Source organism: Stegodyphus dumicola, chromosome 6, assembly GCF_044657685.1.
Source record: "Stegodyphus dumicola isolate Sdum_Otavi_A_Nest chromosome 6, ASM4465768v1".
In the NCBI taxonomy this organism is placed as follows: Eukaryota; Metazoa; Arthropoda; class Arachnida; order Araneae; family Eresidae; genus Stegodyphus; species Stegodyphus dumicola.
This window is the reverse complement of record NC_140773.1, coordinates 198,944,865-198,972,803: the sequence shown is the minus strand read 5'-3', so window position 1 is coordinate 198,972,803 and position 27,939 is coordinate 198,944,865. Positions and strand designations below refer to the sequence as shown.

The following is a 27,939-nucleotide window of genomic DNA, read 5'->3' as shown; positions in this document are numbered from 1 at the left end:
TATTTCATACTGCTTGTTAATTTCGATTTTAGTTTAAAATTAAACTTACCTCTTTCAGACATCTATGGCCATGTTTCTGAAGGAAATCCCTAAATTTAATGCCAGCGACAGAAGGTGACGTTTCCAACCAATGTGAGATCTCCTGTTGTACAAATGATATAAAGATATACCCAGAACTATGTAAAAGGTAACAAAAAGCGAAAACTGACACATTATATATCAATTAAAATTTAAAATGGTGACAATTAAAAATGATAACTTCACCTGATTACTCATATTCTTGAAGGCTTCAGGATTTATTTCATTCGCGATGTGAAACGCCAGGTTCTATTGAAATAAAATGATGTGTTAGTACCACCGAAAGCAAAGGAATGTTTTTCATAGCATTCACTTATCAGGGTATCAAAAAATACACATTTCTGAAAAATTTAATTAAACGCAAATATTTAGGTGATTGTATAGAATGTTTATAATAAAAATTATTCGATATAATTAAACTGCAGGTTAATTTATGTGTGGTTGGCCGTAACCCTGTTTAAATATGAAAAAACATACAGATATTCAAAGTTTCAGATGATGCATGTTAATATATTACAAATATATAATATATTACAGTAAATATGTTACAAATAAACAAAGCTAAGGTGTTACCACTGAGGAAACTATTGTCTAGATATAAATTTCTTCCGATAATATTTCCGAGAAATATTGAAGCTATCATAGCGTCCATTTGAAGGTATGAAAGCTAAAGTAGCTACTATAACAACAACCACAAAAAAAAAAAAAAAAAAAAAAAAAAAAACCTCCTAAAAGCAGTATCAATACATGTTTAGTTCAAATCGTTGCAGAATAAGAACTGTTTAAAGCAATTTTTCACATGATGTGAAACAGCCAATTACCACGCGTCACTTTGGGTTACTATGTAAAGGGGTAGCTGGTTTTCCATTACAAAGACAGAAACCAACAAAAAATTTCCATTCATTATTTTGATTCCATCCATTAGTTTGATGCTAATTGAGGGAAAGGAGGAACTGGTTTTCCATTACAAAGACAGAAGCCAACAAAGAACTTCCATTCAAGTTCTTTAGTTTGATGCTGATTAAGTGAAAACGTAGAATCTTCTACATTTTACGAAAGGGAGAAAACAATGGCGTATCCTTCTTTCAGTGATAAATCCAGTAGAAAAATACACTCATGTCCATAAATTAAGGATAATGCAAAATCAGGCAAAGGAAGAGTTAGAAACAAAACAAATTTGACAGATTTGTAAAGCTTATTTATTAAACAAAAGGTAAAGAAAAGAGCAAAAAAAGATGCTATATGTTTGCTATTATTAAAAAAATAGCGATTTTTTCTCCCTGGAGCAAATTACAAAAAACACCTAGTTACAAAAAACCAATATTACATGGTTGGTATGATTGTTAATACATTGTATGTCTCCCAGACGATGCAATACAGTCCGTACAACGCCTAGGCAAGCTGAGTATCAAATTATCGATCTGATCTTGGGGGACATTACACCACTCAAAAAGCAATGCTCTCCGAAGATCTGGTAGACATGTAGGAGGAAGTTGACGGGCTTCAACTCGTCTGCCAAGCATGTCCCACACGTGCTCTACTGGATTCAAGTCCGGTGAGAATGCTGGCCAGTCCATACGGGTGATATCCTCGATTGGAGGCATTCGCTTACGATGTTTGCACGGTGAGGACGGGCGTTGTCATCCATAAACACAAATCGTGCGCCCATGGCGCCCCGAAACAAACGTACATGTTGTTCCAGAATGACGTCCCGATAGATTTGGCTTGTCATGGTTCCAACTTGAACATGCAGGTCAGTTCTGGAACCCAGAATAATTCCACCCCAAACGAGCACTCCTGCACCACCGTAACGGTGTCGTTTAATGATGTTTTCTTGGTGGTAACGGGTACCTTGAGCTCTTCATATGAAAGTCCGACGAGAATCAGACTGAAAGCTAAACCTGGAAAACATCACACAAGCCCACTGTTACGGTGTCCACAATGCATGCTCTCTACTCCAGGCTAACCGCAGGCGACAGTGAGTTGCAGTACGTGGAACGCATCTGACAGGTCTACGAGCATATAGACCAATCTGCCCTAAGCGTCTGTACGGTCTGCCTTGCAATTGTCGTACCAGTGGCTGAAGAGAGCTGACGAGACAGGTCTGAGGCTGTGCTCTACCTGTTTCTTTTGGCAGTAACTGCCAAATACCGGTCCTCATTCGTCAACTCTGGGGCGACCTGTGCTGTAACGTCTACTCACATTACCATCATCTTGGAATCGTTGCCAAAGCCTCGAGATGACACTCTGGGCAATTCCAAGTTCGTCTGATACTTCCAGTTGGGTACGCCCACATTCCAGACGGCCGATAATTCTACCACGTAAAAAATCATCCAAATGCGTCCTTTGTGTCATAACTATTCGGTTATTGCGCTGAAATGCTTATAAAGCGTCTGCGAACAATTTGACTTCTTTGCCTGTATTCCTTATATATCACTCTTACACTCTCGTCATTGTGACGTACCATCGGTGTCATCTGGTTGCTTCCTGAAATTTGCGTATGATTCTTGAAGATGTGTATAATGATTTTACCGGTGATATATTTATTTTAGAGTTCGATTTCCGCGTGACTCCGAATTATACTTAATTTATGGACATGAGTGTAGTTTAAAACAATTGTTCGTCCGAAAAAGAAGGATGTGTAATACAGCCCTTACATTTACGTTCTGCTGAATAGTTTAAGTCACCGAAGTCGAATTAAAACTCCAGCGGAAGCCTGGCTAACGTACAGTAACAGTTAGTAGGAGCCCACTCGGTAGGAATGGATCCAGATCTCACACAAGTCACAGAGACGTTAAAGACAACGTTTCCTGCTTCAGTGTGTTACCATCTCATAGACGCTCCCTGCTTTAATGTGTTCACGATGTATCAACGCATCCGATTCCCAATTTATGGAAAAAATTTAAAGTGCCTGCCTATTAACTCTATCAATGGTCGTCTAAGTGGCTGCTTTCAGGATCATTTTACATTGACGCAATAACATCGACGACCTCAATGTTATTTCTTCATTTCTGAAGAACAAGAAAGTGAAACCTAAATTTTTCCGTGGTTATATATTCTCATGTTTCTAACAAAAAAATCATATCTTCCGTCTTTACAGATGAAGAACATACTATTTAAAGTTTAAAGGTAATTAAAATGTATGTTCCTTTTCTCCTGTGGACATCATACGGGCAGTCTGTCAGACAATCCCTAAAAATTTTTGCATCGTGCATATAGAGCTCTTTTAAATGAATTTATGAAAAACATAATCGAATAAAACTTAATTTTGCCTCACTCTTCAATGGTAGATGGACAAAAATTATTTTTTCTTCGAAAAAAATTATACTCTTCATTTTTCTATGTGCCGCAAAATTTATTCTTCCTGATTTTTAACTTTCTAATATGGCATATCTTTCAAGTGTTGTTTCTTTAAAAAGTAAGGTAATATACTTTTTAAGGTATTGCAATGGAAAGTTGAATAATGGATATTTCGAGTTATACCATTATGAAATGTGAAAACAAACTGCATATAATCTTAAGTATACAATGTCATAACATTTACTTCTTTGAAGCTGGAACAATGTGTACTTAGTAATTACTTGAAGCAAACATTAAACTCTTTCTAAAATTATTCCAAGTTTAAAATCAAAAATATATTACAACATTTTTGAGTTCGTTGAAATATTCTTCATTCTGTTACATTATTCACAGCGGTAAACTGATTGTTTTCTCTTACATGAATGTTCACCACGTTCAAAAATATCTCATTCAGCAATGCAACATTTTTCAACAAATTAATGAACGTGACTTTAATGGTCAAATGTATTTAAGAATTAAGCGAAGTTTACCTTCTTTAAATTCGACAAGCTATATATTTCTTTATGGAGTCAATGATATAATTTTCTTCAGTTTATAATGTTCAAACAACAATAACGTCAGATGTAAAAGACTGGATGACCATTTTAAAATTAGGTTCTTTTTATTTGCATTATTTTAAAGAGATAATTACGGAAAGAAATGATATGCGATTCTAACTTATTATCTTATTTTTTTCAATTCATCATTTAGCTAGCAGCGTTTTTAATTAGCAGTTTTTTACGTTTTTAGATTTGAGTTCACTAAAATTTGTTATATTCTGATACCTCAATCAAACGCATTTCAGTTTTCAAACACATTTCAGCAGTGAATATTCAGAATTTATTGCGAATGAACAAAAGTTTTGCTTGAGGTATAAGATAAGGTTAAGTATATTGAAAGATAAGGTAAGTATAAATATTTCTGAGATAAGTATTCACCTGTATGGCAGATGGAACATCGGCACTTTCAACATCTTTTCCACTTGTTGCTAAAAACTGAGCAAAATCGCAGTATACGTTAGCATTCAGTTCTGAAAACGAAAAACAAAAACTAATGTGTGCACCACATGACTTCCTAGTATTGGAATATTAAATTATACGCATTTTTCTTGCATTTCATTAACTTATTGGATTGAATTAAATCTACTTCGCCGACAGCGCATACACCACAATAGAATAAATGCATTCTTTAAAATTCACTCTACTATTTGTTTACCATAGTGATACTCTGGCGCTAGATTCACTTAACAGTATTAATAATTACATAACAGTTAACTTATATAATAATTATATAACGGAAACTAAGTTAACTGTTATATAATCCAATAATTATATAACAGTTAACGTATATATTTCGTTCATATCATAACTCATAATGCACAAAGTTTATATCATTTAAAGAATAGAATTTAAAGCTAGAATGCTGCATAAAAGAAATTAAGCAAACAAAACAAAAAATAAACAGTTTTTCACAGACGATTGAGTATTTCTCATTTAATTAATTCAGTTCTCACTTCGCGAGAAGGCAAAAATACATAAAAACTGAAAATATCTATATTAAAAATTACGAAGTAAATCTGAAACACTTATTTCCTTGAAAACATTACGGAAAGAATTAAGCATGATTTAATTGGCAATAATAAATGAATGCATTATCTTTGTTGTTGCGAAGCTAAGTTTCTGTAGATTGGCAACAAATTCACTAGTCTCCTGTTTCAAATGTAAACATCAATGGCCGCCATTAAAAACATGCTTAGCGGCAATTAAACAACTTTAAAATTGCTGATAATTCTAAAAATATTGCACACAGATTTGCTAAAGGCATAAAATCCATAACCGGATGATAAAAACAACATAATTCGATCATTTTTAAAGCAAAAATTGTACAATTTACAAACATATAAGAGTAAAGAAACTGAGATCACTGAGCCGGGTAACAGAATGGATATATATATAAATATATTTATATACGTTTGGTGCGGCCGATTGCAACCAAAATACGAGGTGCACATCTACATGTTATAGCAGTTCTATATACAAAATTTCAACGTTCTGAGGCTACTCGTTTTTGAGTTATGCGAGATACGTACGTACGCACGTACGTACATACGTTCGTACAGTCGCCACGAAAAATTCTCTTCAGAATTAATTTTAAGGAAGTTTTATAATTTTTTGAAGGAAAAGAGTATTTTATTCTGTCCTTACGTACAGATATCACGCAAAATCATCGTTAAATTGCATTTGAAAGAGGTCAAAATGGGATATTTTCGTTGAAATATGCTGCCTGAAACTTTTCGCGATTACAATACTTCCTTTTTATTTCGTACAAAGAAGTAAAAATGCTAAGTAATATCTAAATTCTTCAAGTCAGTATTGTAAATAATGCTGTGCTTTTGAATGCTGTGTTTTTGCTGTACTTTTGAATGTTGTGTCAAAATAATTTTCAATAGTTTCATATGCGATTAATGCATTTTTATGTTATTCCTTTTAGATTAAATTGATTAAATTACGACATCTAAGTTCCGCGATGGTAATAACGGTGAGCATATTTTGCAACGTAAAATTTTACGGCGGGCATGAGGATTAATTTTCTGAAGTTTGTGATAAATGAACAGATGTTAATAATTCTATAATCATTCGCCGTTTGATTTTGTTTACGAAACAGTGCAATTTCTTACTGAGACCTTCATATCTTATGCCGTTAACTACATATATCGGTATTATTTGAACAGAAATTCTAAAAAACTATAGAATATGCACCTCATGTTCTGCAGTTACTAATTTCATCCGTTTAATTAATTTAAATTATTTGTTCTTATAAGTGGCACGGGAGTTCACGTGGAATGACTTTCTTTCTCAATCCTGAGCGTTGTGTTAATAAGGATTTTTTTCTTTCTTAAAAATTTCGTTTAAATGGTCGATGGACCGTATGGACGTATGGCAAGCAACAAATGCAGAAAGTTTCATTTCAAATTTATTTAAGTTCGGCAAGTTTCGAATGCAACTTTTATACTACTCTAACAGAAGAATTGTTGAGAGTTTTGCTTATATTTTAAAGAAGTACTATGCTTCATAAAAGGAACTTCAGCAAACTAGGGCTGAAAACTATCTGGAAACTACTGTATGATCTCAGGATTGCCAGATGCCAGCTTCTATGTAAGCGTATTTTTTAAAAATTTAAATTTATAAATACATTGTTTTAACATATATTTACTATGTATTACGATGTTTACGGATATTATTTTAACTAAAGCGGTATGTCATCTTAAAGGAAAGGAGCTTATATGTTTGAAGTTTACAGTTTTTTATATCTGAGTTGTATTTTATACTAATAGCTAAACAGTACCAAGGACGAAATTTCAGCATTAGATTAAGTTCTTCTGAAAGTTCTTCCGTAGAAATTATAGTTCTGAGTGAAATTATAATTCAAAGTTCTGAGCTCTTCCATAGAAATTATAATTATTATTCATGGAATTATATTTTGCCAAACACGAGCAGCGTGTTAGACTCTTTGTATTTCACTTGTCTGATAGTAACATTAGAACAAGGCCACGAATTTTATCGTAGCTAGGCAGGACTGAATTTTCTTTGGCATAAGCCTTAGGTACAGGTAACAGTACGACTTTTATTAGGTCCATTTTAGTCCGAATTTTTAAGGATAATCGCTTCGGTGGATGGCCAACGATCTCCCTCTCCTCTTTCCCTACTACCAAACTACACGAGAGGACTTTCGGCACGCCGTCTATTTTAAGAGTCCTTTCCGCAAAGACATTGTACATTACAAATATCGAATCTTCGTCGGGATTCGAACCCAGACCAAAGATAACGCCAATCGGCAACGCTAACCACTACATAGACCATTACATATTTACAACAAAGCTGTAGTGATAAATCGAAATTCAGGTATTAGAAATTATAATTGCTTTTTATCGACTCATAGCAAGTCGATAAGAAGTCTTCAGTCTTTCGCGTCATTTAACTTCAGTACTCAACTTTGGCTGTCATGATAGTAATCATTTCTCTTACAGTCACTGAAGCATTCCTTTTTTCACTCATGGGTATTATACTTTATGGTGCTATGACCAATTATAATAACAGATTTGTAACTGGACTACAATAAAACCATTTGTTTCAGTAACTACAATTTTTCTGCTTTAAAACCTTTTTTCGCATAAAATGAAACATATTTTCAAAAACAGCTTTCATAAAGGATTTTAGCAAGGCATCTTTTTATTGCATTAACCCCTCACTTTTCTAACAAGTGTTTTGCTACAAAACAGGCTTATACGAACCTATCTTCTCTCTTCTCAGTTTCGAATAAGACAGCTGCACACTTTAAATAATAGAGAGTAAGAAAATAAGAGAGATGCACTATTAAACTTTAAATTATCCTGCATCATTTTCTTGTTATATACATAAAGCTAAGTTACATATAAAAATTTCCCATACAGTAAACTGAGCAATTTTTAGATACATTTTATGTTAATACCAATGCAACAACGTTGATAAGAATGCAATTATCTGATCAGAGGACGAAATTTATTAACTTATTTTCCTGCGTGTGCTATTGTTTTTATTGTTATTTCTAAAGCCCTCAAACATAATTACAAGAAAATAAGTTACAAGGATTTGGACCAAATCTATGCTTTATTTATAAAGGAACATCGTCCAGCCTTACCTCCAGCTGCTTTACGAAGGATTGAAAGGAGAAACATGTTCCACATTGATGAGGTCTGGGAACATATCATATGGGCTTGCATAGCCTTGGAAAAAACAACAAATTATTTAACTTTTAACGAAATTCAAATTAAGGAATTTTAATTTTGATAATGTTACAACAAAGGTTCATTCTCACTATGGCAAAATGTATTGCAATAATCATAAGCAAAATTATAAAGTTTCATATTGGCAAAAAATTTGAAGACTAAAAGCTTATTCTATGGCCATTCATGAAAAGCTACTTTCCAATTATTTGGTTGCTCCAATAATCTGTTATAAATCCTTTTAAAGATCTGGGAAAAAATCGTTCTTCATTTGATTTCGAATATTGGATCTTAGCCTTGCTTATTTCACTCTTCTTCTGGGGCTCTAGCATGACAGCAAAAACGTGCCGTTTTTTGGATTCACAGCAGACACCGCTCAATTTGATGGCGATTAATATTATCATTTGTGTACTGTTATCGAAATGGCGAAGTCTCGTCCGTTTGTATACGAAAACCTAAAAACTACAACTTTTAACGTCATTAACATTTTCGATAATATGTTCAAAATATTACAGATTAAATTTTTTAAACTGAAGCAATTCTCCAGAAACTGAAGTCTCCAGAAAACACAAAATGCACTGATGCACAATGAAGTTCCAACAGCAAAAAAGAGTACTGCCAGATAAACAAAATTCGGGAGGTGTGTTTTCATATTATCAATGATCAATGATTTCGAGGATTATGTCTATTTAATTTTCGTACCAGATAAATAAGAGTAGTACTAGTAGCGTCATTATGAACATCCAAATCACGCTTGCTTTTTAATACGCGATGGTTTTTAGTATTTCATGCGCTTTATTTATTTTTCAGGTGTTGTGACGGAGATTTGAGAATGCCTTAGAAAAAAGACGAAAAAGAAAGAGACGAAGAAAGCAGTATCAGCAGCTTACTGAGTTTTAACGAGCCATGTAATAGGGCTACAAGAGGGTAGATTTTCTTTTCGCAGGATTGCAGAAAGATTTTGTAGAGTTTAGTTTATTTCGAAGAAGGATACGTGAAAAAATGTGCAGTGCCCTCACAGGGATTCAAAGCTAAAGCTCTCGAATACACGCCGAAGGTTCTACCTCGGCGCGTATTCGAGAATACCATGCTACAACGAACGCATACTAGAAGGAGAGAGAAATGCTTTATATACTTCCCCTTTTAAAGGGATTAGGGGACCTAATCGCCAAATCCTGGTGGGGACGAATTATTGTTTGTATATTCATTAGGGTATTTCGAACTAGAAGACAATCAAAATTTGCAGTGCCCTCCCCATGACTCGAACTTGGACCTGTCCAGTTATTACGCATACACCACAAAGCATGCTGAAAGGATGGAGAAAACATTTTATAACTTGATAAGGATGTATCCACTATACAAGTATTCTGGCAGCAGCGGTCATGCGTAGATACTGTTTCGAAAAGGCTGGGGTTTGGCCGAACACGTACTACCACTCAAAGATAAGACCTCCTTATTCACCACATGTCTTTGTCGCATCTCACTGCATCTGCGGAAGACACTGGATCTGCAGAATTTGACAGTGAGTTGTTACAATGATCTGTGTCACCAAAGTAACACAGCAAACTGCAACAAACCGATTACTTGAGAGAGAGCTTCTAGCCAGACCCCCCCCCACCACCACCACCCATACCACTACCTCCAAAGCAAAACCTGCAGTGACTTCAGTGGTATCAAGATAAAGCTCATTAGTGGGTGGAGTGGAGGTTTCTCGCGTTCTCGGATAAGAGTGATTTCCGTCTTGGTGCCAATGATGGCCGAACTTTGGCTAGAAAGAGGCTATTGAGAGTTAGGTATTAAAGTGTCTGGGCTGCGTAGACACGTTAGACGTAGACCAGGAATTATGGTCTGGAGAGTAATATCCTATGACAATAGGAGCACTTTCTTCGTTATCCCACACACCTTGACAGCAAATTTATACACTAGATTGTTGATTACAGTGGTTGCACTGTAATTTTTGAGTAATATTCCAGGGGGCATCTTCCAACAAGATAACGCTCATACCGCTGCTGTCACTCGTCGTTCTTTACAAAGTGTTGACATGTTTTCTTGGCGTACGAAATTACCCGATCTTTCTCCCATCGAACATGAATGGACATGATTATGCGACAAATCCATCGTCATCCACAACCAGAACGGATCATTGCTGATTTGACTAAGTGCAGCAGGCATGAGACTTCATTCCAAAAATGACATACGGCATAGGCATGAGATGCGCGTTTGCATACTTGCATTTAAAACAGTGGTGACCACAGCAGTTATTAATGCCCTTCCACTTCATATTTCAAATGGCTCTTATCGCGTTTACCATGAAACAATTATCAAATAAATACAAGATAAGTGTTCTGCCTACATGTCGTCCCTTCAAACTCATTTCTGCTACGTGTTGGGATTTCACTTTCCATTAGCGTAGAATGTAAACGTTATCAAGTGACAGAGAAGTGTCCCAAGTAAACAATTAAGTCGCCAAACAGTTTGGTTTTGATTTCAGTTAACTATTTAAAATTAGGCAAAAAATCAACTTTAGCATGACGTAGATTTTGAATGACTCTATCGACTTTGAGGTCGATCAGACCCAGGTCCCTATTTTCAGGAGTAAACCCATTTCTGCAATTTTTTTTATCCTGAAAACCAAATTCGGTGAAATCATTTACCCCAAACTAATTTTGATGTTTTGCGTATTGCCAAATTTTAAAGGCATTTTTTTCCAATAAGGGATATCCTCCGAGTCTTAGAAGAATAGCAACGGTCAAGTCATTCCCAGAAACGTTATGAATAGTTCATAAATGGATTTTACATTAAATACATTGTATAAAGTTCATAAATAACATTTCCTAGTTTCCTTAATAAAATTCTGAAACCTACTTAGTTACATATTTTTAGTTATATTTATATTTAATTAGTAACATGTCATTGCTATTTTGAAAGCATTACGCATCATCACATTAAACGCCGCCTACGGTTTAATGAATGTGATTTTTGATCCAAAATATACTTTAAAATATACGCTTGGACTACCATTAGTTAGAAGTTTTACTGTGCCTTCTTATAGTTGACCGAAAGGTACTTAAAACATATTAAAAGTCACCTTTTTCTTAAAGCCCAAATTATTCAGTGTTTGCTTAGAGCATACTACTATAGCCTCTTTCTGTGATGGACGGCAAGTTAGTTAAGAATAATGAAAAATTTTAATCTGATTTTTGTGCAATTGTTGAATGATTAAATGCGTAAACAGGAGAAATTTCTGAAGGATTTCTCTCTGCACAGTGTATCGGATTCGTTCTAGATGTTCTGTTTCAAATATTAATTTTTGTATATTTTTGCCATCAAAAAAAGAGTGTTGTAATGTAACGTTAAGATATGAAAACTTTGAAACTCCTTCTCTGCAGGCAGCACGTTTACTTAACACCGATACAAACACTATTGTGTTTCACATATGCAGATGAAGGTGCAGCCCTCATTTATTTTGCTATGATTAATGTGTTCAGTAAATTAAAGAAAGCTTTTAATTTTACGAACTGGTATGAACCACAAAACCGTAAAAACCGTAAAATCTTAAATAGGAATGTCATTAAGGCATTAAAAACGTTTCAGAACCAATTGCATTGTTCATAAAAGCATATTGTTTATAAACTGGAAGATTGTAACAACTTGAATCCGCTGTCTTTCTATGCTCGTTCCAGTACATAGAGTATACGGTTCTTCAATGAAGTGCTAAATTTGCAAGAATAGTAAAGACAGTCAAATTACTTATTATTCCGACAACTATCTAACTACGGTAATTACAATATAAAGTGAAAATTTAAAATGAAATTTAGTTATTGGTAAGTCAGTCTGCTGTTATATCAAAATTAAAAGCGTAATATCACAAAAGCATAATGATTTCTCAGCTTTCGGAAAATTCAGAGCAACAATTCAAGTTACATTTGAATGTGAAATACAGATGAAATCCTCCTAATAAATCCTGGCTCGGTCATAAGTATTTGCGAAACAAAAGCGGCATGCCCAAGCTAAAGCCCATAAATTCATTTCAAACAGCAAGGAAGTATAATACAGTAGCGGTCAGCCCATGCTGCTCTTTCTCTAAATTCAAAAACTGTGTACTTATATTTGAATTTTAAGGCCACAGACGCCTAGAGTAGGGGTGTTCTGCCGAATAGTTGGCCAAGCAAAAAAATTGTGATACTCATGGCATAATGATAACGTACCTTCTTTAATTAAAATGTGAAATTATTAATGATTATAAATGGATTTCAAGACAAAACTTACACCACAGAGATCACTGCAAGAATATAAGAGAAAATCGAAAAGATCTTTGGAATTATTAAAATTTTCAACGGGTATTCTATATCCAACGTACGCTTTCTGATATTCCTTCAACCTTTTGCTAGCAGTTGTGAGAGTCTGCAAGAGAAAATAAGCTTTCATAAAACACAGTTGAGTACCATTTTTTTCTGAAGATAAGGAACAATAAGTAAAAGCTATTCTTACTAGAAATAATTTGAAGTTTTTCGCCAAGAAAGACTGTCTTTTTTTCTTTCCATATCTTATCATTGCCATCTCGAACATATCATCATCATCAATAATTCTTCCATAAAGTCCAATCATTGCGGCTTCAACAATGCCTCTCCCTTCACTAATATGTTCCATCAGCTAAAATGGGGAAAACATCTGGAAATTTTATAACTGAAATTTGAAAATTAGAGTGATATTAAAACAGCTGTTATATTCATTTGGAATTCTGCTATATTAATGAAATGGAGCTCGAACTCTTTTGCCTCAGTTCCATGCATTTCAAATTCGATATCTCTATAGTGGTATTTCCTTATTCTTTTCGTCTGTCACCTTTAAATATATTGGAAAGACTGGATTTCTTTTGTTTTTACAGAACAGAATCGTATCAAGCAGTTATTTCTTTTATATGAACAATAATTGCGTCTCTTAATTGAAGTAAAAGTGTCATATATCCACGATACTCTAACAAAAGATCTTACTGGAATCTATTAGAATAATTTAATAGCAATAGTTTTCACTTCCATTATAATTCTTAACTGAAGAGTAATAAAAATTAATCTAAATAATTTAAAAACTATTTTAATTAGAAAAATGAAAAATAATAAATGATTTAAAAGTTTAAGAGAAATAAAGTTTATATTGTTAGAAATTGTGGGTATCAAGACACTTCATTTATTATTATTATTACTATTTCATCACATTATAAGCATCCAAAGCTTAGCCTAACTTCATATTTGGAAACATTATAAGTAGCAGATAGAAAGAAATATAGTAAATTATGATAATTAAAGATTGTTTTCTTTGAAGTAAATTAAAGTTAGAAAGAATTTACAAAAAGAATCGCATCATTTAAAACTTCTTTATTTTAAAAAGAACTGAACTTGAATTATATTCTGATATTCTGTTTTTAATCTAGTTGCTCTTAATTCTGGTGTAGTCCTTAGGATATTTCATCACCTGTCCTGGTTATGAGCCTCTATTGTGAGTTGTATAGCTAATGGCCAGTGTTAGTCTATATTCAATCTGCATAAGACTCAGATGGCTTATATACAGGAATGTGAAATTCAGTGTTTTTAAAATTATTCTCGGTTTTAAATTAACTTTTAATTTTACCTCAAATTATTTAATTTTTCAACTTTTGACATAACTGAGTGTTTTTTGAAATACCTTGAGACTTTAATTTTGTATCTAATTATATCACAAATTACTTAAGTTTCAAGGATATTCCACTTATATCAGTTTCGTGCAGTGATTGTTTGAAATGTTTTGTACTTATTCCTTTTGGTTCTATTTGGCTATATGCGTAAACAATATTTAAATTTGCATTCAGTTCTTATTTAATTGTAAATTATTACCACTAAATTACTGCATCTTTCAACTCATCATTTTGCTTTCGGTTTATTTGAAACCCATTGACTCTGAACAAGACATCATCGTCAGAGCATCTTTTGCTCGTGGAGATGGAATATTCGTATTAGTGGTCCAGGAGGAAAACATATGAGAACATATGCGAGCTTTGAAGAGATACTAAGATAATTTTATATTATTCAGTTATTGGGACCGGATTCAGATATTGACAAAAGCTGACGATTTGGCGAAAAATTCGAAACATAAAAATAATCGCTAAAATGTTTGCAATACGGTTAAGTTGAAGAAAAATTCAAGGAAAATTTTAAAAAGTAACATATCTTCCTAAGTTAATAAATTTTTTGTGTAAATTAACCAACTTGCCAAAGAAATCGGGAAAAAAATTCAGTTAGCGAATAAAGATTAATGCTGAATCATGAAACTGCAGATATCATTTAAAATGCCTGAAAACATTTGTGTTTCAGGACGCTTTTGCAGCCACATAAACGCAGTTAAATAAAAATCTAACTGCTTACGGTCAGTGCTGCGTTGACATTTATTTCGCCATTTCGCACTGACCCGTAATCTTTCCATAGTTTAGTTTACGTATGACAATCAGCATCAAGTTCGATAAAATTATATTTATAGTTTATACCGTTTCCAACAGCCTTAGTACATTAATAATGAGCTGGCTGCATGTGTGTTTTCGTGGTTTTCCCTATGTGTAACGTGTATATGAGCCAGTCTCCGTTAGAAAGTCCTCCACGAAGGCATCCCTCCCCTTAGGCAGATAGCCCTCGAGGCTTTACCATGATCATACACATGGTAAGTAAAAAAATAATAATAATAACACAAGTTACCGTCACATGTTTAGTATTTGTATTCTCGTTGCCAACTTTGAAAAAATATTCTTTTATTTTTTAAAGTAAATATTGTAATAATTTTAAAAGTAAACCTTGGCGACTTGGTATGATCCAATCTCTTGGCCAGTTTAGCCAAAAATGCGGCGACGATTCTGGTCCCGATAATGGAACAATACCGTTAATTTTGAATACTGCTTTCACTTACACAGTCAGATGAACTTATTCTTCACATTAAATTGCTTGAAATGCAGTTAAACTGTTAATATTTTTCTGTTAACTGTATAAATTATCCATTTTTTAATTTTCTTTTAGCTTCTCTCAGATTAATCATAATTCTAAGTTAACAGTGGACTTCGCTCCTTATATTATTTCGGTTAATAGTGCGTTAAATCTATTATATCACTGATAATAAATAAAAAGCTAAATAAATAAAAAGATTCTTAATGAAATCTTACTTACATCGATTGCATAGAAAACTGTATGATTGTATAGGGATGCCATTCCTTTGGGGAAATACTTACTCTTCACTGCACTTTGCCATTCAATAAATGTTCTTCTCTAGAAACAATAACAGTAATTGCTATATTATGATATTTTACAAGAAAACATGGAATTAAAATGTTTATAAATGTAAAAAACATATTTTTAGGTTAGTTAGTTCATAAGCTAGATACTAAAATGACATGATGCACATTAAAAACATTTCTGTTGAGAATATATACCGAGTCCACAAGAGCACTTGCCCTTTATTGTCCCGTACCTATACTTATATTTAGAAAAGTTTTATACTCGTTATAGGAAATCAAATACAAAATGTTCAACTCCCGTACAAGAAAAATTATTCGAGATTTTGGATATTAAATTTGAGAATTTTATTCACGGATCACACACAAATTGAAAATCTAAATATTTGCATTTGTGCACTACTAAAAACAAAACACCATTAAATATTTTTCTAATATTAAGATAAAAAGCCATCAGCGACCGAGCGACAAAAACCGTTGAACACTGGTAGTTCGATCCGGGGTGCCAGTCCCAAAGATGGACTGGCTGCGCGGACGTTTCCGTGGTTTTTTTTCCATGTGTAGAACACAAGATACGAGCCACTTTTCCTTAAATAGTGGACAGTTGTCCTTAAAAAGTCCTCCATGCGACACCCCCTTCCCTTCCATGTAGCGCCTAATGGTGGAACAAGTAATAAATAAATTCTTTTGATGATGCGATGAACATTTTTAAAGAAAGGATAAAGTTTTTACTATTCCATTGGTATATATCCGTCTGCCTGTATATACCTGTTTTCTATGCAAATTATTGTGAAAAATATTGGTCAATGTAGCTTTTTTTTTTTCTTCAAAATCGTATTTTTATTCACAGAATGTTATAGAATTCGTATTCTAGAAAACACCGGCAGGCTTTTTTATTCAAAGGTCTTCTAATATTATTTGCATTAATTAAAAATGAAAAATATTTGTACTGGAATGAATTTTTGTACAATTACCAAGCTATGATTCTAATGAAATAAAATTTCATTATAATATTAATAAGGCATTTTTAGACTTTCAAAATATAAATATTTGTGTGAAAATTCTTTCGGAATACCAGATGTAATAAAACTATAAAGATACTAAGCGCCGCCTGAGATAACCCTGACCTGACTTTGTTGTAAAAGTCTTACAGATTAATAGTCATCCAGGCAGAAGGGATTATTTCTTCCGTATAAAAATATGAATATAAATATTACATGGGCATACAAGGCCTGTGTATAAGCACAAATAATTGTATAGAATTCATGGTTCAAAAATTTGATGGTGGTTTTTAACAAATAAAAGTACAGATTAAAAATCTTCACAATACGTTTTTCCTATTTTTTTATTGGTATATATCCATCTGTATATATATCTGTATATATCTGATGATTTTTTCATCCACAATAACTCGCATAACAAACTTCCAAAAATTCCTGTTCTCCATCTTTTAGCTTTCTGCATTCATATAAAATTCCTGTTCTCCATCTTTTAGCTTTCTGCATTCATATAAATAGTTGATTACATTTTGGGTAATGTCGGACAAACGGAAGTGAGACTTTACTGAAACAGTTTTGCAACAATCAACGTAATATATTGTTGCATATATAAACCATAATATACTGTTGCAAACTAATGAGTACTGTTTACTGATATCTAAATATCGCAGAGATATACGTTTAGCTCAAAAGAATTTAGATTTATCCATACTTCAGGAATAACACAGAAGAATATTAAATTACGATTTCATTTCAAAGTATTTATTTTAAATACTGTATTATAAACATTTAATTTTGTTTAATTAAAACCGATTAAAATTCAACTACGTTATTCAACTACCCCCAAAAAGTGTTAAAAAATAAATAAAGGGACAAGCATTTGATTATGTTGGCATATATATTTAGGAAAACGTTTTTACACATACCCAAATATATCTAATAAAATATAATCTAAAATTTCATATTATAGACTATGGACCTTTTTATTTATTGGAACTGTAGAGACATTAGGTTATTTTAAGCAGGAGACGTGAAAAATGAGTAATGCCCTCACCGGGACTTCAACCTCGGAGCTCTCGAATATACGCCAAGTGTACTGGCCAATTACACCACGAAGGCATGCTAAGAAGACAGGAGAAGTACCTTATATATTCTCCCTTTTTAGAGAGCCACTGTGGATTAGGGAACCCAATCGCCAAATCCAGTGGTGGAGAATCATCATCCACAACCTTTTTTTAATTCGGGCATCAATGTAGAGACATTAGGTATTTTTGAAGCAGGAGAGATGAAAAATGAGCAATGCCCTCTCCGGGAGTCGAACCACGGATCTCTCGAATACACGCCGAGTGTGCTGACCACTACACTACGAAAGCATGCTAAGGAAGCGGGGAAAATGCCTTATTAGAATAAAAAATAGGTTTTGTTTGCAAATGAACCAGTGGGATGCGTTACATTATGTAAAGCTCGTTGCTATTTAAAATATGGAGTTATTGGAGATCATGTTAGTCACATCATATTTTTTAAAGAATACGTCTATTGGAAACTAATCCCTTCAAAGATGTCGGTTAAAACTTGTAACGGGATTTTAGGTTAAGATTCAAAAGGAACGAAAACAGTACGAAGATTCGATTCAGGATTCGATTCTCCTGTTCCTATTTTTTATGTTTATTGTGGCATCTCCACATAAATTCCCACAAATAAGAATACAATGAAGAAATTAATTTTTTTTTTTTTTTTTTTTTTTTTTTTTTTTTTTTTTTGCTGGATGTTGACTTGTACCAAAAAAGACTGGAGTAGAATTTTGATTTCTCGAATTTCAGTAATTTGAAATTTTTGTTATATTGAACAGACTGTTACTCTCCTCAGACAGATGGAATGAAAAGAACACTAAAAATTTATTTTTTTCATTAAATCGAATATTTTTAACTAGAAATATTCAATAAAAAAAGAAACCTTTATTCGAATTATTAAGACGAAATTACTGCTTTTTTATTTTCTTTTTTCATAGAGTGAAAGTATAAATGATCCCTAAACAAAGGGGATTATATTTCATACATTCCGTTTTGTTGAATCTTTAATTGGGAAGTAACGTGAACTCCAATTGTCATCAGCTGTTAGAATCCAAACTAGCTATTGGGTTACAACTATGGAAACCAGGTAAAATGCAGGAGTTGCAAACTTAGGCTCAACAGGATTTTACGGCTGGTAAAAAATTAAAGCAGAAATTTTAAAGAAGTACGTGTATTGACTTTAAATCTCCCAGTTTGTTGCCCTGCATCCACATAATGTGAAGACAATTTAAAACAAGGTTTTAAAAGTGTACTTTTATGACTTTAAAAGTTCCGCCGATGACTAACAATAGCTCTCGAAACTGGTATCATCATAAAGTTAAGTCTCGAAACTTAACTTGATGATGTCATAATACCAATATGTAGAATAACATTAGCCGAAGAAATGGCAGTATTATTTGATTCCTAATGATAAAGAAACCTTTAACATATTTACTGTATTTTAAAAGTTTCAGGTATGCGCAGAAATAATAATTTCTATTTTTGTTAATTATATTATTTGAATTCGGCAAAGAACTCGAAGGCTATCTGCCTAAAGAGAGGTCAGCCTTTATGGAGGACTTAGAAAAGAAACTGGCTCGTAATCGCGTCACATATGGGGAAAGCCTACCATGCAGCCAACCTGTTTGCCTAAGCTCGAATCCGAAATGAACTAGTTAGTACTTAACCGCTCGGCCATTAATGAGTCTAAAGTTGGAGCAGGGCATCAAAAGTTAACATAAACAGACGTAAAAAGAAGCAGACAAAAAACATTATTGCAATGATGTTTTTTGTCTGTTTCTTCTTCTTTATGAACGACTTTCTTCTTTATAATAGAACGAAAAAAAAAAAAAAAAAGACATCCTATTCTAAAACATTTCTATTTATTTAATCCAGAAGGCTTATTCAAACAAGAAAGATTTTAATTACCTTAAAAACTATATTGAAAAATTTCATAAGCGTATCCATACCCAACGGTGTCATTGCTCCAGGCATGACCTCGCTGTAAAATTAAAATATAGGTTAAGTTAGGTTAGTTTTTTTTTAATTCTCATAAAGTACACGAAATCAAAAGCAAAAAAAAAAAAAAAATTAAGAAAAATAACACACAATGAAATCAGTGAAAATCTCTTATTCTATGCAAAAGCAACAACGACTTAAGACGATTATCCCAACTAGTATAACCTGTAGAAAACCGAAGCCTTCGCTAACCTGTATGATTCAAATATTTAAACGCATGTCCGTTTCCTCTACTCCCCGTCCATTAACTAGAAAGAGGTGTGAAGATTTCAAAAGACATCCTTTCTACTTCTTAACAAAGAAGCTTTCATTAGCCTTCTATGAACGACAAGCTATCTGCAATAAACTGAAACAATGCATTTGTGAGAACTGCACCTGCTATTTGATTGATACCTTAGGAAAAGGGAAGAAAACAACACCGCAATCTCGGCCGTTTCGTGTGGTTGGGGTAGATTAAATGAAAGGACATCTCTGGCGTTTTGGCCTTCAAAGGGTTAAGGTTGAGTATTTTACAGGACTTGCATGCTTAACCAATCTTAGGTCACCTTAGCATAAAAGGTACAGCGAGTTCACAAGGCAGTTTATTTTCCCCAGCTACAAACGTTTGTTAATCAGTATCTCAATCAATGCCATAACTGTCATTAGTTAAAGATGTTAGTTATAACCGCCCGGATATCTAAATACCACAAAAGCCACTTTTACAAATGAATTAATAGATATTGATTTAAGCCCATACCCATGTAGTGAAGTCAATAAAAATGCAAAGGCGGTTCCTTTAGGTTTTATTCTCACATTAGTTGCAGTTCTGAAATTAATGTGTTTTTGAAGTCTAGTATGTCTAAGGTTTTAGCATGCAGAATGTCGGTTAAATAGTAGCGTTAATGCACTTGCACAAGTGACACTTCTGGTACATTTCACACATTTTACTGCAGAACAACGGGGAATGAAAAACGTAACTCTAAAAAGCTGAAAACATATGAAAGTTTCTGAGAAATTTGAATTAAAAAAAAGATTCCGATAAAGTTATTTGAAAAGGAAAATGATGTAAAATGTGTTAAATTTTGTTGCTAAAATTTTTTTTTTCTTCCAGATGACTGGAAGAAGAGAAGTTGCTGTTTTGTATGAATATGTCAGATGAAGATTTGCAATGAGTAAAGGTGAAGACTCCCCTTAACTCTACCAAATCGTATAATATCATAAAGCTGTATAATATGTTTATAATCAAAATGAAACTAAATTAGGACTCAAATTAAATTTAAATCAACATTAAATTAAAGTAACTTACCCAACATTGCATACAGTGAAATATTCATTTTCTACACGCATTGGTGCATCAAATTCATGTTCGATTTCATAATCTGTTTCTCCTGTTCCGCTGGTAACAGGTCTGGACTAGAGAATTAAATAAATTATAAAATACAGTATTAACAGAGAAAAAATGCAAAAGAATAAATTCTACGAAGTGTTATGTTTTCGACATTTTTTTTCAGTTTAAGAAAGAGCTTTATGAGTCTAGTAAATAAGTCAACAGACAAAGGTTTGGTAACGAAGACCAAAAAACTATTCTTCAAAGAGAAAATATTCGCTGCATACTCTATTGACTATTTGGAATAAGGTTATAACACATTGTCACTCTAGACTTTATTTTTAGGAACTGTACAAGTTTTTCTTATATGCAACACGAATGAAGGCTATATCCTCTTAAGAAAATTCTCTTAAAGCTGCATAGCAGTACAGCGATATTACAAAGACCATAACTGCAATTAATGCTAACTTGTTAGAATTCCCAGGGCTGGAATTTGCTCTGAGCAGAATCACCAATTCGAGAGAGGACACTGTTCCAGGCTCTAAGAAACTGGTGTTATTAACCAAATGAGTAAACGACTGTGATTGCAATGAGATTTCTCTTTTAATTTGTAACTCAAAGCTGAAAACTGCGACTCTTCTGAGAAATAAAGCAAACTCATGATAAGGTTAGCATTAATAAGGAGAATAAGAAAAGGATTCCGAAAAAAATGCCCCTTAATGAAAATTTAACGAATTCTGTATTGAAAGATAACAGCTAGATTTTCTCATTGAAAAGAATAAACAAATTTGATATTAGTGATTCCATAGATCACTTAGATGAATTCCTTCAATTGGTTTACAGAAGCGACTGACGGTCTAGTGATTACGAAAGTAGGCGTGATTTGAATATTTCATAAAGAAGGATTCTAATCCATTATTTGTCCCATGTTATCAAAACACAAAGCTGAATCCTCTCACTGAAACATAGTTTAGGGCTGCTTATTCTTCTTTTTCCGATTTCGGATTTCTTTGTTAAGATTATTATCATCAATGAGCCATCAGGCAATTAACCATGTTTCAAGTAACCTCACTAAGAAATGTTGGTGGAAGAATGGTCCTACACTGATGCTGAGTACGTCCACAAAGTAGTCACAAACTCTAAGCATGCGGCCTCCCAAGAATTTTATGCGGTCCTTGAAGCGAATACTATATTCATAATTTTAGAGACAAAAAGATATAGACCTAGTTTATGCGCGAGGCTTATACTTAAAAGAAAAAAAAGGTAGGATGGTTAGGCTGTATTTGTATCTCCGTATGCTTGTACTCTCTTGTATACTTATTCTTTATTTTATTTTAATTTTATTTTGTTAAAAATGTTTAAAAAGTTTGTTAAAAATTGTTCTAGCTCGAGAGTTTCATATCAAATCAGATCAAGCATTCTTCTCCCATGAACTTTGAGTTTGAGACCAGTACATCAACACATTGTCCGATTACTTGCCATGTCAAATTCGAGCTAGCGTTTGGCTCAAGAATTAGGTTTTTAAACTTGTTTCATCTAAAAGTGACTAATATTTGTGCCCAGTAAACTTTTGGTTTAAATATCCTCCCTAATTGAAAATCAAATTTAATTTCTTACCTGGAATATATACAGATTCTTGTTCCAGAAACCCCACTCAATATCTCTGTGGGATCTGTAGTACTTTTCAATCTAAATTAAAAAAACAATACATTTTGTCAAAATATAGTTATTTGAAAGGACATTTCTGGAATGATGTTCGTAAATGTTTTTCCTCGTCTTTATTCATCACAAAAGTATGTACTTCACGATAAAAGAATAACAATTTCATTCTCAACTTTAAACTATATTGTAATAAATACTTTACATTTTGTAAACGTTACATACATGAATATAAATGAGCAAATATTCATGTATATATGTAAATATTCAATATATGCAATGCTTATATCATGTATTCATTACATAATACAACCAATTTTATGTATATATGTATACATATATACATGAATTTATTTATATTATGTAAATTATGTATTATATTGTATATTATGCTTATGTAACGCAAATTCATGAAATTCAAAAATAAGTGAAAATAATAAGCAAATTTAATGCAAGGCCATTAAATTTTTTATGTAATAGTAATAAAGACTACTATTACCTTAAGTTCAAATGTGTTTTTAATTTGTTATTATCATCAAGATATAATCTGTTCCAATGTGCCCTTAAGTACGTAATATTCTAGAATAATTAAACAGTATAAAATTTGAATTCTTGAAGTTATAAACCAGAATTATAATTAGGCAAATTAAATTCTGTGTAAATTAATATTTTTCCAATAAATGTTGAGCATAAGAAGAAAGTTAGCTCCTGAATTTTATGAGACTGTTTTAGGAGACTCTAAGAAAACGGATGTGAAGTGTTGAAACGATTTGAATAGTAGAATTGTAATTTGATAAAGTAAGAAAATAAAAATTCCAGAATTGCGTTTTGCGTTGCGTAATAGTCGTCTGCAAAAGTGAAAAATAAAAGTGGTAGAGAGCCGTAAAGGCTATGCTTAAGTTACATCTTATTGTAGGATCTAACTTGTGAAAATTAAAAACGAATTAAAAATTAAAATCAAAATTAAAAGTTAAATTATATTCTAAAATTGCTAAGTCTTTTGGAAGTTTGAAAGTCCAAGTTAGTAATTATTAGATAAATTTACGTGTGTGTGTGATTATGGCAAAACCTCGAGGGCTATCTGCCTAAGGTGAGAGATGCCTTCGTGAAGGACTTTCTAAGGGAAACTGGCTCGTATACATGTTACACATGGGGAAAAACACGAAAACGTCCATGCAGCCAGCCCGTTCGCGGGATTCGAACCTCGGACCGAACTACCAATGGTCAGCGACTTTACCGCTCGGCCGCTGGTGGGCTTAGATAAATTTATAGAAGCGTTTAACGGTATGCGGAATTGAATTTTAATAATTTGAAAAGAAATGTAGTTTTTATTTGATGGGAATATAAAAACTTGTGAAAATGAAAAAGGTGAGTAACATTAAAACGTTTTCATGTTTTCATCTATTTGGCGTATAATAGGACCAAAAAAGAGATGTCCATTTGTTAGTAACAAAGATCGAAAGACAACATACTTGCATGAATAGTTACAACTGTTATTCATTAGTAAATATCTTCTAATTTGGTTTAAGTAATTCCTATTAATAACAAGAAAAATTAATCGACCTAATGTGTAAATTCTGAGAAAGTAAGTTAATAAAATTAAGAGGAATTTTATTATTGATAAATATAACTCATTAGATATTGAATTTCTTGATGAATGTATTCAACATTAGCGCAAATATTTTTAATTCTCAGAATTTGGTAGGTAAATACATTAGCATTTTTTAAATATATTTAAATTTCATTGTATAAATTTAATGTTATGAAAGTTTATCCGGATTACTATTTCTTATAATTGCTTTGACAAACGTGTTGGAGTCCTGATTAAGAACAGGGAGTTTACTAAAAACTATGTTCCTAAAAGTGTAGAAGATACGACACGGTTTAACTACCCTTTATTCTTCATAGTTTTATAGCTGCGCTCCCGAACTTCGAGATACAAAGACCAGTACTTATGGTCCAAAACGTAAAGAACTACAAACTAACTAAATTTAAATAAGAGCTAAACTTAAATACTTTACAAATACTAGTAACGCTAAGATTGGCCTTTTAATCTTTACGTATGTAGTACGCAGAATGCGGGAAAACTACAATACGTCTTCAGTATCAAGAGGACTAAAGTTCTGGCCTTAAAGGCGGATAGCAACTGACTGAAAAGCGCCGTTAGATAAGGTAGCGAGAAGTGTCTCTCTCTCTAACTTTTTCTTGGCTTAAAGCCACAACTTAAATACTTAACAGTTTGCAAGCTCAATTTCCATACTAAAACTAACCGCGTTTATTCTGGCCGGAAGGAGAAAACAAGAGGGTACAGTAAAGTTTTAAAATAAAATAACGTTAGTAAAACTTAAAATCCTTACAAGTTAATCTAATAGTATGAAAGTAAATCTGTTATCTAAATTATCTAAATTTAATTTTTGCAAAAAAATTTAAGAATTATTCAGTATTATTACACTGCCCTCATTTTTTGTTCTCTTTTGCAGGGATAGAGGAAGGAACAGATAAATATGATATACCTATGTTACCACGAAAAACCGAAGTTAGAGAATGTCAGTTGTTTTTTTACCTATATTATTTACGTCGGTTAAAGAACGAATATTTGATTATATTCTCATACATTCGAAACAATGCTGGATATGTCGACAAGAACAGATAAGCTCTTGTTGGATTGAAAACGATAAGCAGAAAGAGAAGCGACAAAAAAAGCCAAATCGCGATTGAGGTCATGTGCCGAGAAGAAAGAGCATTTTTGATTTGTATTTTTTTTATCTTTTATCCTTCAGTTTTTTCTTTAAGCTACGTTCATTAATTGCGAGTAAACTAGAAGACAATTGTTTTTATTTTTTTCAAGAAAAGTGTCCAGATATTTCCTGAAATGGCAAAGTCCAAATCACATTATGTTTCAGCTACGCGGGACTTGACGTCGAAAGGGACAATTCTCACAATCCGAACAATTCCAGAAAACCCACTTAGCTAGGTTACCATTTTAACTTACTACAAAGACTTCAACGCCAAACACTAATCGATTATCGCTCAGATTGGGATCATGTGAGGCTTCAGATACGTATGCTTAGAGAACTGCAAGTTAAATACAAATATATTTCACATAAAGTTTAAAAAGATATCGCTGTGAAACCAATGGTCAATCCGGAGTTAAACTCCAGATTTCAGATTTACGTGATAAATCTGCAGTCATACAAGAATCAAGATCACTGATGGTGCATCACAATCTTTCTCAAGATGGTGTATCAATATCACTTAACAAAGTTTGTCTTGATACGACCTTTATAAGATCGCCGAAGAAATAGCATATCACCTCCAAATATTTTTTGCATTTGGTGCTAGGTATATTGGATTCAGGTTACTGTAGAGAACTGAGTGATCAAATCGTATTCGAACTATAAGCTATGTGGAAAGATGTTAAAATAATTCACGGAAAGCCTCGTCATTGTCGAACACAAGGCTCAGTTGAAAGGGTAAATCAGGATATACAGAATATGTTAACTACATGGATGAACAATAACGATACAAATAATTGATCAGATAGGCCAAGAACACAACATACCACGAAAGAATATGCCGAAGTTCTCTCTTTGGCATTAAACCGAAAAGAGACTTGGCATCGTCATCTTTGTCTGGCGAGTAAATGGCAAGTATTGAAACTAATAATAGTTTTGAAGAAAATACTGTGTAGTGACCGTACAGGGCATGGCCCATATGTCCATATATGTCCTATCTTCACAGATTCGCCTAAGAGACAGTGACCAATGTATTTGTGGCAATACTGGTGACCCAGATCACTATCTGTTTGACTGCTCGCACACTGAGAATTCACATTTAAAAAGACCAACTGCAATCAACATGTCGGCATGGTTTAAGAACACAATTAAGAATAAATATGCGCTCAGCTGCATTAGAGACTGCATTACCATTGCTAAAAGCATTGCTGACAGCCTGGAGTGACTTCTTATCTTGGACACCGTGTCGTCAGCAGCCTGCTCCGTACATATATTAATTTACTTAATGTCTTGTTTTTTTGTTTTTACTGTTTTTAATTATATTTAATATTATGATTAATCCAGAACTCATTTAATGTATTCAACAATTTGTAATGTATTTGATCATCTTTACATTTGTACCTGATTATTATAGCACATCCTTAATATAACTGTATGCGTAACATGTATGATAATAGTGAAAAATGTTCCGCTTAGTCTCAGCAGTCCCCACCATGCACCTTCTTTCCATGTTCTGGTCCTTATTTCAATGTTCCTCGTTTCGTGGCCAATCCCCAGAGGACACAGTACTAAGCTCTTTATTTATATTTATTCATGTATTTATTTTTAATTCCGTCAACGGGATCCAACAGGCTGAAAAGCACCTAACCCAGTGGGCCAGTTTTTCCGTTGATGGTGAAAAGAAAAGAAAGCAGTGACCATACTTTCTTTATTCCAGAGGAAAATACTGAAGAGCAGCAGCATCCTATCGCATCTTCATATAAAGTCCTGACCGAGTAGCATAAGTTTATTTCTTTCGTTTTAGCCTCTTCTGATTTTTTCTGCTACAGGACCAAACTGATTTTCCTTCAACGCTATGTTCCTTCGGGATATCTCTCATGCTACTGGGAAGTACTGCCGCAGTGCAATAGAAACCCAGTATATTACAACTAAGTATCTAAGTTTATTTCTATAAAAAGAGCGTCCTCGAAATAGAATCTTCTATTGCATGCAACGAAAATGTTACGAAGCTCAAAAAGAAAATTTCCTATTGTTCATATTAGGGATAACGTATGAATACAAATCCCTGATATCAACTGTGGTCGCATAGATGCCCAAACTGTATTGGCGGCAATTGATAGGCTGACAAAAATAGTCAGCAGAATTTGACCCTTAATCCGTTCGCAATTTGTAAAGAAAAGTTACTTTCCATAGATGAATTTTTTTTTTATCAAGAATGTCATCGAGAGAAGTAGTTGCAACTAATTCGAAAAGTGAAGGGTAAGGCTATACACACTGTAATTGCAAAAAAGAAGAGTTTCTCAACTAAATGCAGTTGTAAAAGCAAGAGACGCTTGTGAATTCAAAGCGTCATAACAGTTACAGTTGTTGCAATAAATAAGATTATATAACAGTAACCACATAATGAATGTTTAGGTTTAATACTGACATTATTTTTTCTGATTTAGAACGTACTATTCGTTTCAGATTTAATAATTTATTTACATATGCTGTTACTCAAGCTTTCTCCTATTTTAAGATATATCCAAATATTCTTTGATAATAAAGTATGATTCAAATAGTTGCATTTTTGTCTTATAATAACAAAAATATTTTTATTCGTCATAAACCATCACAGTATATACTTAATGTCGACATTTGCCGGTGTAAATTAGAATGAATGATATTTAGCAAATATTTCGAACATTCATCCAGCGGTTATCTGAATGCTGACATTCCTCGCAGAATATCGACATTTGCCAGATA

General features: G+C 33.1%; 1 protein-coding gene and 1 long non-coding RNA gene across 3 annotated transcripts in view; one reads left to right on the top strand and one right to left on the bottom strand.

Annotated features, from left to right (window-relative positions):
• Positions 1-27,939, bottom strand: part of LOC118181831 (uncharacterized) — a 118,091-nt gene that overhangs the window by 21,375 nt on the left and 68,777 nt on the right. For both annotated transcript variants that reach the window (XR_015041803.1, XM_035351033.2), the window contains exons 21-30: positions 22,418-22,489; positions 20,780-20,886; positions 19,405-19,477; positions 15,364-15,462; positions 12,671-12,832; positions 12,449-12,583; positions 8,095-8,179; positions 4,356-4,447; positions 265-327; positions 50-142 (exon numbers count right to left, since the gene is read on the bottom strand). Coding sequence is in view for 1 of the 2 variants with exons in the window: in XM_035351033.2 (XP_035206924.1) it covers positions 50-142; positions 265-327; positions 4,356-4,447; positions 8,095-8,179; positions 12,449-12,583; positions 12,671-12,832; positions 15,364-15,462; positions 19,405-19,477; positions 20,780-20,886; positions 22,418-22,489 (981 nt within the window). In the remaining variant the exon portion in view is untranslated. The remainder of the gene's footprint in view (positions 1-49; positions 143-264; positions 328-4,355; positions 4,448-8,094; positions 8,180-12,448; positions 12,584-12,670; positions 12,833-15,363; positions 15,463-19,404; positions 19,478-20,779; positions 20,887-22,417; positions 22,490-27,939) is intronic.
• On the top strand, positions 55-27,753 carry LOC118181833 (uncharacterized). The gene is made up of 3 exons (XR_004756960.2): positions 55-187; positions 20,585-20,651; positions 24,940-27,753. It is a non-coding gene; the product is annotated as an uncharacterized LOC118181833 (long non-coding RNA).